Raw genomic sequence first — 15,473 nt, forward strand, 5'->3', positions numbered from 1 at the left:
TTTTTGTTAAGCAATTGATTCTATTTTGGAGGGTGCAAAACTGAATGATGTCTGTTCGATTAAAGATTCAGTGTGTTTGAAAGTATCCTCTAGTGATGTCATATAAAGTGATTTGATTGTTTTCTGTCTAAGCGCCTTGAGTTTAATTTACAATTGGCAAAAGAGGTTTTATAATAACTAATTTGGTTCACTATGTTTGTCATTTAGGAATATCCCAGTGTGACTGTCGGAATATTCATTGAACGGCCAACACCTTTTCTTCCAGAGTTTTTGGAGAGACTCCTGACCCTTGATTATCCAAGGGACAAGCTTACTTACTTTATTCACAACAAAGTGAGTGTTCCATTTGTGGATGTGCATTCCCCTAATTCTCTTAACTCCTTATTGTAGACGAAATGGAAATTATAATAAAGTTCAAACAGCCCACTGTTTAGATTAAGTCCACAGTTCCTTTCTTTTAATAATTGGGTAATAAATTGTGAAAAATTATCTTTCCAACCATAAGATTTTATTTTTCCCCTATTTGGTGTACAGTGGTTTTGATTTAACCAGATTTTGCTGTAACAGTAACAGTGTGCTTGCCTTTATTATGGAGTAAATTGTACAGTAGTTTTCGGCATCTGCACATGCCCAATAAAATACAGAAACCAGGAAGTTGCTGTCTGATTTGTAATTTGGTCTGCTCCTTCACAAACTTTGCTATACCAGTACCTTACCAAGTGATCTGCCATTTAAAATACATGAGAGTGAGAAGAGCTGTCGGTACACGATTTCATATTTAATTAAAAATTCTACCTGGCACTTCCAGACTTAGACTCTGCAGGCTGAATTTTCTCACCTGAGACTTTTTCTCTAGATGGCAGGACCGTTTTGGGGTTGCGACCCAATCACAGCAGTAGCTGGGCTGCCGAAACAACCTTCTGGGAGGCATCCAATTAAAAGGGCGTTTCCAGAATAGTTACCCAATTCGAGACAACGTGGGGGGGTGGGGGGGTGGGTGGGGGGGTGGGGACGTGATGCGCTGTGTGCGCGATTACAAGGGTGGCTGGCGGCCTTCATTGTGGCTGCAGTGAGAGTGCTGCAGAGGCGTAGGGGATGAGAGAGGGAGGGACAAAATGGAGGCACATAACTGCTGGCGGGACCAACAGCCACTTCCTCTTCACTGCCAACGCTGCTCATGATTCAGTCTCCAGGAGGTAATTATGCAATTGTGGATGATCTTGGGCTAATTGATTTGCACTTTTAACTTGTAGATTGCACGTTATTTTCCTGGCGCTCTGACCTCCTGCTGTGCACCCTGCCCTGATGTAATGGGGGGGGGGGAGTGGCTAAACACTGAAATCACCCTTGGGAAGAGGCAGGAATACATCAACATTCCTGTCAGACATGATTTTTTTTTTTCATTTTCCTCCCCACTGTCTGCAAACTCCCCTCCGAGGGCCTGGCAAAATTCCTTCAGCCAGTGTCGAATTCTTCAGCCTGATTGGCTGCTTTACCCTATTAACGTTGGTCCCAGGTCCACTGCAGAGGGCTCTGCGCTGAATTGGCTCTCTAATTACCTCTAGTTTCTGCACAAAAGCTCATTTGAAACCTCAAGGCAGCTGTAAGTTTGATGAGCACCATTTGTTCACTGTCGACTGTAAAATATGGAATATTAATTCCGTTTCTTAAACTCTGTTCTTCTCCAGGAAGTTTACCATGAAAAACATCTGCACAAGTTCTGGGAGAAGCACAACGGTGAACTTCAAGTGAAGTTTGTGGGTCCTGAGGAAATTCTGAGTGAAGGAGATGCCAGGAACATGGGAATGTGAGTTTCTGCTTTCAGAGACTGTAACTGTGGCTGAAGTGGAATGGTTGATAGGTTACAGCATGATTCATCTGTCTGGCTGCAGATAATGACTTGATACTTCAAAAATTCCAAACATTTTAGTGTACCTGACTTGCTAGGCTAGATTTCACCAGCTCTGTGGAGGTGGGCTGGGAGACGGAAAGCTTCGTAAAATGGAAGCCGAAGGTATCGGGAGGGGAGCCTGACGTCTTCCCACCACCATGGGAGGGAATGGCAGCGACATGACCACCTGCCAGCCAGAGGCAGGCAGCCAATTACAAACCACTTAAAAGGTTAATAAACAGCCACTCCTGCCCCTGCTTGGATTCTACCAGTCTGGGAACTGATGACATCCACTGCAAGGCACAACTGTCGGGTAAACAACCACCCAGCAGGTTTGGGGGTCCCTCCTTAATGCCTGTGCCATGGCCCACAGAGTTGGACCCCAGTGGCACTGGTGCCCTTTGCCGTACCTCTGGGGCCTGCCTGCCTGGCCCCAACACAGTAAATAAATAAATAAATCTGGTTTTTGAGGGTGCCTCTGTGTTTAGTGATCTTCCTCCTCTTCCTGCAGCCTCCAGCAGTGGCTTTGCCAAGCTGCTGGTCCTCTGATTGGGTCAGCAACTCTGGTAGATGGGGCAGCAACTCTGGTAGATGGGTCAGCAACTCTGATAGGTGGGCCACCATTCTCAGTTGGACTCTGGTCCCATCAGCAGCCTCTCAATTGGCCACTTCTGGGAATAACCTGGGAATAACTTCTGGGGGGAAGGAAGTAGGGGGTGCCTGTCAGCAGCTGGAAAACCCAGAAATACCGGGAACATGGAGATTGTGTTGAATTCAATAGCCGAGCCTCTTTAGAACATTTTTACTCAGTTTCTTGTCTAGCAGATGGCCTGATTTGAGAGCTGAACAACTGACAAGTTATAAGAATATTCATGTCTTTTTTTTTTAAAGGAAAGTACAAAAGCATCAGGCAAGCAAATTTCCTTCAGAAAGGTTTTTGTTGGAAGTTTGTAAAATTTTTTTTTCTCTTTTTAAATCTGCCAAAAAAGACAGAATGACTTCGGCAAGTCCTCAACGGAAAAAATGGAACTTTGTGATTATTTCCATTACTAAAGACTGATTTTAAAGTAGGTCATTCTGTGGTTACAAGCCAAGTATAATTTTACCGTCTCATACCGTCCTCTCCTTTTCTCGATGTAGGGATTACTGTCGCCAAGATCCGGGATGCGATTATTACTTCAACCTGGATTCAGATGTTGTATTGACGAATCCAGATACACTGAAGCTTTTAATTGAGCAGAACAGGTAACGAGCTTACAGATTAGTGTTTAGTTGTGTGCTGATTTAAAGTTGATTCACTGCAGTAATCATGTGTTTTTCTATTCATGAACCTGCTGAATGGAAACAAGGCAGTATCCTAATCTTAATAAAAAGTCTTCATTTTTTTTGTAGCCAATTCCATGAAGTTATGATCCCAAACCAGGAATGTTTGAGTCTAAAATGGTACTGAAGCTGTAGGCTGTAGTGATAAGTTACAGAAAAAAGTGTTGTCGATAATCCAGTTGAGTGTGATCAAATACTAAGAAGCCGATTTTAACTTGCCTAACTGCCCCCCCCCCACCCCAGCACTATCCCCAGTCCCTGCCAGGAAGTGGGTGGAAGCAGTTAGAATGAGATTATTCACTTGGCGCTCTCCGATCCTACCGCCTTCATGTCGTATCCTGATGTTAACTGTGTTCCAATATCTGAGCAGGCGAGTATGATACTAAAAGGATCAGCGTCCTGTTTAAATATGGAGATCAAGGCCCAAGGACACCATCAGGTCCCGATCTGCCATTTTAGTTGACGACCTGAGCATGGGAGCAGCGACAGATTTTGCATCGGGCCACACTTGTCGTGAAGGAAATGGTGGGCCAGAAGTAGAATCATGGAACGGTTACAGCCCAGAGGAGGCCATTTGGCCCATTGTGTCCATACTGTCTCTCAGTAAGAGCAACTCTACCTAACCCCATTTCCCCATCCTTTCCCCATAGCCCTTCAATTGTTTTTCTCTTCAGATAATTATCTAATTCTCTTTTAAGGTCTTAATTGAATCTGCCTCCACCACACTCCCAGGCGTTGCATTCCACATCCCAACCACTCATTGCTTAAAAAAGATTTTTTTCAAGTCACTGTTGCTTCATTTGCCGGTCACCTTAAATCAGTACCCTCTGGTTCGTGACCTTTTTATCCCATGGAAATATTTCCTCACAATCTATTCTGTCTAGACGCCTCATCGTTCCGGACACCGCTATCAAATCTCCTCTTAATTTACTCTTCTTCTGGGATTACTCTTCTTCTGGGAGAACAGCCCCAGCTTCTCCAATGTATCTGTGCAACTGAAGTTCCTCATCCCTGGAATCATTCTCTTAAATCTTTTCTGCACCACCTCTGATGCCTTCACATCCTTCCTTAGGTGCTGTGTCCACAACTGGATACTGTAGTTGATGTCAAACTTGTGTTTTGTGCAAATATATTATAACTTCCTTGTTTTTGTACCCTGTGCCTCTATTTATCAAGCCCAAGGTTCTGGTCAGACCACATTTAGAATATTGTGAGCAATTTTGGGCCCCGTATCTCAAGAAGGATGTTCTGGCCCTGGAGAGGGTCCAGAGGAGGTTCACGAGAAAGATCCCAGGAATGAAAGGCTTAATATATGAAGAACGTTTGAGGACTCTGGGTCTATACTCGATGGAGTTTAGAAGGGTGAGGGGTATCTGATTGAAATTTACAGAATACTGAAAGGCCTGGATAGAGTAGACATGGGGAAGATGTTTCCATTAGTAGGAGAGACTAGGACCCAAGGGCACAGCCTCAGAGTAAAGGGGAGACCTTTTAGAATAGATATGAGGAGAAATTTCTTTAGCCAGAGAGTGGTGAATCTATGGAATTCATTGCCACAGAAGGCTGTGGAGGCCAGGCCATTGAGTGTATTTAAGACCGAGATAGATAGGTTCTTGATAGGTAAGGGGATCAAAGGTTACAGGGAGAAGTCGGGAGAATGGGGTTGAGAAACTTATCAGCCATGATTGAATGGTGGAGCAGACTCGATGGGCCGAATGGCCTAATTTCTTCTCCTATGTTTTATGGTCTTATAAGATCCCTCGTGTAATAATAGTTGCTTTCTCAACCTGTCCATGTAGCCCAGGATTGGCTGGATATGACAATTGGTGTTCCCTAGAGTTCTGTACCGGGACACTAGCTTTTCACTATAGATATTGTGGAAATAAATTCTCTATTCTGGCATCTAAATTTGCAGATGGCACTAAGTTAAGAGGCAGCAGGAAATTACAAAGTGACCTTCACAGACTAAGTGAGTGGGAAAAGCTGTGGAAGATGACGTTCATTGTTGGGAAGTGTGAGATCATCCACTTGGAATCAAAGAAAGACAAATCAGAATATTTGCTGAATGGTGAGAGACTAGCAGCAGTGGAGGAGCAAAGGGATTTGGGCTAACATTGTTGAGGGGTGATGTAACAGCTGTTTAAACTGAAAAACTTTCTGTGGTCTTGATGGAAAGAAACTATTTCCTCTGGTGCGGGAATCTAGAATAAGAAGGCATAATCTTAAAATTAGTCCAGGTCATTAAGAAGTGGAATCAGGAAGCACTTTTCACACAAGAGGGTAATGGAAATCTGGAACACTGCCCAAATGATTCTGGCTAATGGATCATTTGAAACCTGCAAGACAGAGATCAATTGATTTTTTGCTAGTATGAAGGAACATGGAATAAAAGTGGACAAATACGGCTGAGGTATAGAATGGCAGAACAGGCTTAAGGAGCTGAATAGCTTACTCTTGTTACCTATGTTCCCTCTTAGTTTAAATGGTTACCTATTTCAAAAAGCAATTCCTGAATGAATTTCTATTTCTTTTTATCAATCCCAGTTTGTGGTGGCTCACTTTCCAGATAGGTTATAGATATTTGCTGTGTAGCATATGGCTATTGTTCCATCCATCTATGGAAAGATTGAAAGCATTAAACTTCAACACACATTAACCCCTTTTTAATTTGTGCAAATGCACTCCAACTGTTAATGCCTCTGATCAAATATTAAATAGAATGAAAGATGAAAGCCTGGTGGAACTATTTTCAAAGCGTTACATTCTCCATGTGCCAAAAAACTTCTTCCTGTGTGAGATCTCTTCACTTAAATGACGTGTTCCTGTCCCACCCTGTGGAGTCCAAATACTTAGGTTTCCACTTGCACCCTGATTAGCCCTGTTGTATTAACTAAAAATCAGTCCCCCAGATGTCTGAGCTGAGAAAAGCTATTACCAGTTTGGCTATACTTGGTGCAGCCTTTTCCTGGCAGCTCCATCAGTTTGAAATGCCAACTTCTGGATAATTCAGCAGATCTGAATCAGGAGACAACAGTAGGTATGACTAGAGATTGAGTAGGGAATGCGTTTAATTGAAGCAGTACCAACAAGAGATACGTCTTTTAATTAAACTAATGGTTGTATTGTATTTAAATGCAATAAGCATTTAAAAAGCTGAAGTCGATCAACTTGGGCTTTTTAAATGCTCATTTAATTTACACCACCTGAGGTACAATAAACTTGTGTTGTAAAAGCACTCATGAAATTAAAAGCAGAATATTGGGATGTTGAACTGGACTCTCCATGTTGCCTTGTACATAGGCTGTTTTAAATTAGTCACTCAAATTCAATACAGCGAGGGTTACTGCAATGTTTAAATGGTCACTGTCCTTGAGACAGTGAGTTTAGTCCGGTACACACATCCATCATGCTACAGGTACTGAAGAAGGATTACAGGCAGATTCTCATGGCTCCCTTTAACCCCATGGAGTGGATCCAATTAACGGCCAGCTAGCATGAAAGGCGTGCTTAGACCCTCAATGCTGCTGGGTTGGGGGCGGGGAGAGCACTGAAGCGTGCACATGCTGCAGATTTTTTAACATTGCAAATAAAGAATTGAAAAATGAAGAAAGCATGCCCCCTCACGTGACTCTGTCACATGAGCAGGGACATGTTAAAAATGAGTTTTAAAAGCTTTGTTTTTGAATCACTGGTCGAAATTTCATCTTGCCTGTGGGTAAGGTTTCGCAAAAAAATGCAAAGGCCGCTTGGCCTATTCACCCACCCGCCAACTGTAAGGTTGGATGGGCAGGGAAAAATTCAATGTAAATAATTAATTGGCTAAACAGCCTCTTAACTGCCGGCGGGCACGCTGCTGACTCCTGCGCACGCCAACCGAAATATTGCGCAAGTACTCGATGATGTTGAGGGGGATGCCCTCCCATCGACATGCGCGTTATTCCATGCTTGTGCATGTCAGACACGGACACGCGCCCACACTCCCGGCTGAAAATCCTGGCCCATGAGTCGTGTCAAAATTGGCAATAAAAAGTCATGGGACATGATTTTTGGGGCGGCCGGCGGGCGGGCGTAGGAACGGCCAGGAAATGGCCCACCGCCGATCGCCATTTCACGCTGGCTGCCCAGTTAACGGCCAGCCAGCCTGAAACACGCGCTGAGGAGCTCAGCACTGCCGGGGTGGGGGTGGGATGAGGGCAAGCGCTAAAGTCTGTGCAAGCCCAGCGGAGCGCACACTGAAAGCTCCCTGAAGGCACGGAGCTGCCTCAGGGAGCTAAAGAATTGTGGATACGAAAATAAACATTTTAAGAATGAGAGAAACATATCCCCACACGTACATAAGAACTAGGAGCAGGAGAAGGCAATTCAGCCCCTCAAGCCTGCCCCGCCATTCAATACGATCAGGGCTGATCTCATTTCGGCCTCAACTCCAATTCCCCGCCCTCTTCCCCATAACCTCTCAACCCGTTACTAATTAAAAACCTGTCCATCTCCTCCTCAAATTTATTCAGCGTCCCGGCATCCACTGCACTCTTGAGGCAGTGAATTCCACAGGTAACTCAGGAACATATTAAAAATGGTGTGTGAAAATGTAACTTTTTAAAAAAAAATTACTGCTGGAAACCTCATCCCGCCTGTGGATGAGGTTTCCTAAAAAAAAAATGCAAAGGCCCACCTGGCCGATTCACTTGCCCGCCAACCGTAAGGTCGAATGGGCAGTGAAAAGTCGCTGTCAATTAATACTTTAATGGCCTTAATAGGCCCCTTAATTATTGGTGGGTACACTGCCAACTCCCGCGAGCACCCGCTGACCGAAATATCGCACGAGTGCGCAATGACAACGGGACACTCGCCCCGCGTCATCTTGTGCTACTTTACCCCCGATTGGGCTGGTCGTCCACCTGCCTGCCCCTGAAGTCGTTTATGGCACAGAGAGAGGTCACCCGACCCATTGAACCCATGACGGCTAATCATTACATTTGACGTTCCAATCAACAACGTCATCTTATATTTATATGTCACCTTTGGTGTAGAGAAATGTCCCAAGGTGCCTCACACAAGCAGAGGGAAACAGTAGAGCACAAGGCAAAGAAGGAAAATTAAGTGGAATGAGCACAATCTTGGTCAGCCGGGGTGGATTTTAAGGAGGGTCTTAAACTTGGAGGGGAAGAGGTCTCTTTCAAGAAAGGTCAGGAACTTGAAATTATCCATCAACTTTCATGACCTCCGGAGGTCATAATTAGTGCACAGCAAGCTCCCACAATCAGCAGAGATAAATAACCAGAAAACACTGTTACAGTGATGTCAGTCAGTGGAGAAATCGTGGCAAGGACTTTGGGACAACTGCCATGCTGCGCTTCACTACTGCCTTGGGATCTTTTGCGTCTACCAAGGGTCCTGAGCAGATGGAGGGCCGGTTTAGTGTCTCACTCAAAAGTCTGCCCTCCCAACAGTATGGCACTCCCTCAGTGTTGTACTTAAATACCAGCTGAGATGAAGTGCTGAAGTATCTGAAATGGACTTGAACCCATGACCTTTAGCCCTCATTGAAAGTGTCGTCACTGGCTCAAGGCTAACATGGTAGATATTTGAGTATTCAAAAGTCGCCATTGGTCTGAACCTTGCGGACCCAATAGCTGAGAATGCTAATTTAGGCTCAAAAATGGAACTTGTGGTTCTCCTGCAAGGGGTCCAGGGAAATCCAAGCTGATGGTCTCTCTGGGAAATGTCAGTGTGAAAATCTGGGCTAGCGGCCTTCGATCTACACTGCTGCTGCTGCACAGGAAATGGTGAAAAAGATCAGTTCTTCATTCAGCAGGGCACAGACATGCCGTGAGCTGTGATCATAGTATCTCGAGCAGTCTGTATGTGTGCTGTCTATTCTGTTGCTGCATACTAATAATTTCCTGGTTGTGTGGCTGACATTGTCTCTCAGGTATTACGTTTTTTTTTAGGTCCTACACTAGCCTTTGCACTGATTTATTTAAGGCGGCTCCCTTGTTGGGAGCTTTAAATCAGGAGCGTGATAACATTCCCGCACCCCCATTCCTGTTAGTCCCCCTTTCCCACCTCCCCAGCACAACCCCCCACAACAAAACCCTGACTCTGCTCACCACACCATCTCCCCACCCTACTCCGCCCTGCCCCACCCCCACTCTGCTCCTATCACTACGCCACCCCCCCCACCAACTTCCCCACATTTCCCCAGCGACATTCCCTCCACCGCCGCATCCTCGGCTCCTCAGTTTCACTCTGATTGGACTAACTTTTTTTTTTGGATTGGTTGCCGGTACCCTGACTCTGCCGGTTGTTTTTTCTTCAGTCAATTGAATGGCAGGAATTGAAAGTAGATATGATTTCTGACGTCTGAGAAAAGCCAGGATGTGCGAGGCAAGCTGGGGAGTTTGCGGGGAACTGGGGGTTGGGGGAGCGGTGGTAGTTCTGGGGTGAGCATGGGTGAAGGTTTGGTTTGCAGAGCCCCAAGGTGCAGTCGGTGGGAGGAAACAGAGCCAGGTTAGGGGATAGGGTGGGGGAGGTGGTGGGGGGGAAGCTAGAATTAAAAGTCCATTCAAGAAAATATTTAAAATGATTGCAAACACTTATCAGTCATTGGGGATGAGGACGTTGGGCGGGATTTTCCAATCTTGCCTGCCGCCAGGATTATCTGGTTTAGCCGAAAGTCAGTGGACTTTTGGCTGGGCTGCCGAATCTCTCGTGACGGGTCCCACCACAATGGGGCTGGAAAATCCCAGTCAGTGGACCTCAAGGGGTGTGTCTTCAGCTCATGACGTCAGTTGGATTGGCTTCACCGGAACTGGTGTCGCCACTGGGCCTTGCTAACTCACCTCAGCAATGGACCCATGCTGCAGCTAGGAGAGCAAACTCCCATTGCAACCTAAACTGTAAAAGTAAGAATGTAGTTTTAAACATACTCAGCAGTGTCCAACCCCACCCCCCACCCTCACTGCGGGCCTTAAGATCCGGGCCATAGTTTTGCTGCTTTTCCCACCAGTTGCGGCAGTCTAGCCATTACTTTGACAGATTTTCTGTGGATTTGCTTGGACACAATATAGTTAAAATAGGTTACAAAGAACACAAATAATTCTGCAAAAAGAGGAAAATGAATTCTTAAAATGACCAAGTGTCACATGTTTCACTAAATGAATTGCAAGGTAATTTTTTTGGGTTAATCATTATTTGTCTCTGATCCTAATAGGAGGATAATTGCACCAATGATTACCCAGTATAAAAAGCTCTGGTCCAATTTCTGGGGCGCGTTGACTCCCGATGGTTACTACGCACGCTCTGAAGATTATGTTGATATTGTCGAAGGAAAAAGAGTGTGAGTTTTATTCACTGTCGTTCTGTGCGAAGAATTGCCTATAGTGTCGCTCACCGTTGGTTATTGATAAGGTGATAGATATAAATGAATCATGAGGCTGGATTTTACAGTCCCCTGCCCACTCTTGGATAAAAAAATCGGGGGTGGGGAGGAGCCTGTGCACGATCCCAATGGCTGGCCAGTAATTTAATGCTGAGAGCAGCGTTCATTGCTTTAAGACGTGACTTCTGCCCAATCTTGGAAGGAAGTCCCGCCTTTTAGAGAGCCAACGGCCAACTGGATGGCCAACAGCTCTGCGGCTCCAGCAACGCCAGCTGGGAGCAGTGGGCAGCGCTGGGACTACGGGCATTCTGACGAGGAGCCCAGGGGTAAGACCCACTGAGAAAGGTGGTGGAGGGCAGGGTTCAAGAAGCCGGGAGAGGGTTGAGAGGGAGGGCTCACTTTGGGGGGACTGCCTCTGATGTGACCAGGTGATCTGCAAAGGAGCGCTTTTTGCACACCCCCCCCACCCCCAAGCCCACTTGCCTGCCGCCAGCTAAAGCTGCCCCCCCCCACATGATGTGCTACCCTGCCCACTCTGCTGTAGGGGAAATATAGGTGGGGGCAGGATAAGGCCCTCGATCGGCCATTAATTGGCCACTGAAGGACTTCAAGAGGCCCAAGAGCAAATGGGCCTCCTGACACTTGCCCTGCATGGCCCTCCCCCCCACTCCATGAAATTTCAGACAGGTTGGGGTGGGCAGGTAAGAGGCTGGGAGGCCACCAGCTGGATTTTACTTGTCCCACCCTGCCTTCAGACCCACTGCTTGGGGGTGGTGGGGGGGGGGCGTAAAATCCAGCCCATAGTTCGGAGAGAGGCTTCAGTAAATCACTCCAAAAGAGCTGCCTCGTGTTCAGACCTCAAAACTACACCGACATTTTGACACAGCAAAAATGAGTGGAAGTGTTAGCCTAACAATTGAGCACAGTAAATGCTGGCACAAAAATGTGAATGGTCCAGCTTTTCAAATGGATGCCAAAAAATTATTATTATTTGAAAGGTTAAAGTAAATGAGTTGTGCTTTTAAAGTGATCTATTGCCCATGTTGCTCACCTTTTTATGCTGACTGTGGGTGGGCAATGCTTCCATAGCCGCTGGCGGCCCTTCAGCACTTGGTCCTGGTGGTTATTATCCAATTGCGAGCTCAGACAGCAATTGCCAGCATGACGCTTTAGCATAAAGGTCATCGCCTTCCAGTTCTCATCCTTCATCCTCATGCAGTTTTCAGCAGGGTTTACTGAATAGTCTTCCATTGCAGGAACCTTGACAATTCTTATCCAGTTAATAGCCAGAGGTATGTCAGCTTTAAAAATATTTTCGCAGCATTGTTGCAGGAAGATGCTCTTTAACTTTCGAGGACACAGCACAACCAAATCCTACGAGCCTCATTACTATCGGTGTTCAATTCAAATGACACATTTGAGATAATGCATTTTTTCAAATATAGCACAAGTTGAAAAGCTGTCGCCATTTTTTATATTACTATACCATTCTTACTAACATGTAGGGCAAGTTAATCATTCTGTCATAAAAGCAAAATGCTTCAAATCCGGGAAATCTGAAATAAAACCAGGAAACGCTGGAAATGCTCACTAGGCCAAGTAGCATCTGTGGAGAGAGAAACAGAGTCAGTGGCCCGTAACCTCCAAGCTCCCCGGCATCGGATTTGGGGGTGTACCCCAAAGATGCGCTGGGGAATCCCTCTGGGAAGTTCCCAGGTAAGGGTTTGCACAGCAATTGCCCAGAAGTGCTAACTTCCTCTGGACAATTGCGTTGCGCTAGGAACCATTCGAAAATGCAGTTTAAATCGCAAACTTCGGATGCCTCCGCCAGGGTTATGCCAATAATTCCTCAGAAAATGGGAGAAGAATTAAAACCTCTTCTAACTTCTGAGTAACTATTGTAAAGACCCAGACCGACACCGCAGGACTCCCCCCACTCCTGCCCACCCCCCCCCCCCCCGAGCTCCAGCCCCTCGACCTCCCATCCTCTACCGCCCCCAACCTCTGACACCAAGCCCACCCCCCCTGGACTTCTGACCCCCACCCCCCAAATCCTATCCACTTACCTTAGACACTTACCTTCCCCTCGGCCTGTCCATTTCCCTGGTCCTTTAAGCTCACCTGCTTTACGGAAGCTGGTGTTGTATAAAAGGGGGCGTGGCTTCCTTGAATCCACTGGATCCAGGCTTCGCTGGGGCCTGCATGAGGCCTTTTGATGCAGGCCCCAAGCAGCTCCGGCGAATGGAAGTCTCAACGTAATTTTCAAAACCAGGTAAGTAGGTTTTTATTTCTTCTAATTCCTGTGGGCCAGTACTTTCTGGCACTCGTCAGAAGTTGCAGCCCACCATTTCAGGTCAGTGACCTTTTGTCTGAACTAGAGGAAGTTAGAGAGCTGGCCGGTTTTAAACGAATACAGAGGCAGGGAGAAAGAAAGGGAAAGTTTCTGATGCGGTAGAAGACAGGAAAGATTAAATGACAAAAGGCCTAATGGGAAAAGACAAAAGGAGATGATAATTGGACAAGTTTAAAAAAAATGCTGAGTCTAGGAGAGGTTTAAATGGGAAAAGTAGTATCACTGCCAACAGCTGCCATCTAAAACCAAAAAAAAAACAGGATACAAAAGGAGCAGAGATTATGATCTGAAATTGTTGAACTCCGTGTTGAGTCCAAAAGTATGTAAAGAGCCTAATCGTGCGATGAGGTGCTGTTCCTCGAGCTTCCATTGTGAGGAACAACGCCTCATCTTTTGGACATTTTACAAACTCCCACCCCAACACAGAGTTCCACCTGTGCGCCCATTATTTTCCCCATTGTTTTGTTTATTTTTTGTATTTTTAGATGGCAGCTGTTGATGATTCTGCTTTCCCCTTTACAACTATCCTACGTCCATTTCTTGTTCCTTGATCTGGCCCATTATCATTTCCTTTTGTCTTTCTCCATTAGGCCTTTTGCTATTCAAACTCTCCTGTCTTCCAGCCTTTCAGGGATCTTCTCTTTGGTTCTTTTCTCTTCCTCCCTTTTGTAGGTACATAGGAGCAGGAATAGGCCATTCAGTCCATTTGAGCCTGCTCCGCCATTCAGTACAATCATAGCTGATCATCCACTTCAGTGCCATTTTCCCCCGCACTGTCCCCATATCCCTTTATCTCATTGTATTTAGAAATCTGTCAATCTCTGATTTAAACACACTCAATGACTGAGCTACCACAGCCCCCTGGGCAAGAGAATGCCAAAGATTACCTTTGAGTAAAAAAAAATTCCCTGCCCCTCTCTAATTGTTTAAAACTTTTTCATCAGCCTGAAATGTTAGCTCTGTTTCCCTCTCCACAGGGGCTACCTGACCTACTGATTAATAATTTTAATCCTGTATTTAAAGAAAAGTTGTAAAGCTTAATATTGACACATAAACAAGTAGAAAATAATGTGTTTGAGCTCCTGACACAGCAATAGGCTCTTATAGTGCAAATTGTACAAGTTATTCTGGAGCAGGGCCTATAACCTTAGGGGTGCCTCACTTTTTTAATGTGAGACAATTCACAGTAAGCGTGTGCATGCTACTGGAGTATCTATTTATCTGATCAAGACTTATGGAATTCTTTTAAATGAAACATTTTGACTAATGGCTTTCTGTGTTTAGAACCATTTTTAAGCACTATACATATTGTTTTGTTACATGCTGGCAACATGTTTGGCTTTAAGACACACTTGTTTGGAAGTGGTGTTGATATTCACATTCTTTGTGGTATACCTTGCAGAGGTGTATGGAATGTTCCCTACATTGCACATGTGTACCTTATCAAAGGAACCACCTTGAGAGCAGATCTAAAAGAGAAAAACTATTTTAACCAGGACACGATGGATCCTGATATGTCACTTTGCAGAAACCTCAGGGAACAGGTAAGGGGTTGGGTATGTTTTATTTTTACAAGAGCACTTTCATTTGAGAGAGTTTTTTTTGTATAGGAATTGATCTCAAGTAAAGGCCACATGACAATACCCTGAAGAATTTGTAAATGAAATATTCCCTACAATGTCAAGTATAACACCATGCTGAAATAACTTCATTAAATTAGTAATTTAACTAACAGCAACTTGTGGCATCAATTTTGATGGATTACCAGTTGTAGCAATGCAAATAATGCACCGAACCCTCCAGTGGAATTGGCCCTTAAATTAATTTGTTTGAATGAGCTTCTAAGTGCATGTTACAGTGAGAGCTGGGGGGAGGGGGCCGGTCACTGTGTTTTAATGACTTGTAGTACAGATGCATGTGACCTACCTAAATGTGATCTGGAAAAAGCATTCTTTCAGTGTTTAGTCAAATATTATGAAGTAGTATCAGGAAAAATCTATTGAATAATTTATTGTTAAATATTGTAATTGATTTACTTTTATTGTAATAACGTTTCTATATTTCTCAAAAGGGTAAAGAAATATAATTTCTTGTAAAACTTGCCAACTTTTCTGTTTATTTGAGTTAGCCAATAGGGACTTTTCACCATTATGAATGGGGAATAAGCTTGAAAGTAAATTATTTTTAAGGAAGCAAAATATTTCAGATATTCGTAGTTTGCTGGTCTGTAAGTTTATGTTGGCATGCAGATGAATTATTTCAGGCCATTTCCTGTACTGTTCCATCTGAACCCTGACATAAAGACAGGGAGGATGGTGTAACATTCCATTCCAATGGAGAAAAACAAAGGGCACCAACATGTCCAAAGTCCTGAGATTCCTGTAAGAAAGTTATCAAAGTTTTGCATGGTGACAAACATTTGTATTTTCTACTGTTTAAAAAAGCAATATTGTGAGATTTCCATTTTTTTTTACTGTTTTTTGTTTTACAATAGCTTAAATTGGAACTAAAATGTGTAGATTTCA

General features: G+C 44.6%; 1 protein-coding gene across 3 annotated transcripts in view; it reads left to right on the forward strand.

Annotated features, from left to right (window-relative positions):
• Window positions 1-15,473, forward strand: part of plod2 (procollagen-lysine, 2-oxoglutarate 5-dioxygenase 2) — a 152,403-nt gene that overhangs the window by 113,770 nt on the left and 23,160 nt on the right. For all 3 annotated transcript variants that reach the window (XM_041215703.1, XM_041215713.1, XM_041215723.1), the window contains 5 exons: window positions 208-333; window positions 1,689-1,807; window positions 3,032-3,136; window positions 10,428-10,553; window positions 14,351-14,492. In XM_041215703.1, coding sequence (XP_041071637.1) covers window positions 208-333; window positions 1,689-1,807; window positions 3,032-3,136; window positions 10,428-10,553; window positions 14,351-14,492 — 618 coding nt within the window. The remainder of the gene's footprint in view (window positions 1-207; window positions 334-1,688; window positions 1,808-3,031; window positions 3,137-10,427; window positions 10,554-14,350; window positions 14,493-15,473) is intronic.

Source organism: Carcharodon carcharias, chromosome 2, assembly GCF_017639515.1.
Source record: "Carcharodon carcharias isolate sCarCar2 chromosome 2, sCarCar2.pri, whole genome shotgun sequence".
In the NCBI taxonomy this organism is placed as follows: Eukaryota; Metazoa; Chordata; class Chondrichthyes; order Lamniformes; family Lamnidae; genus Carcharodon; species Carcharodon carcharias.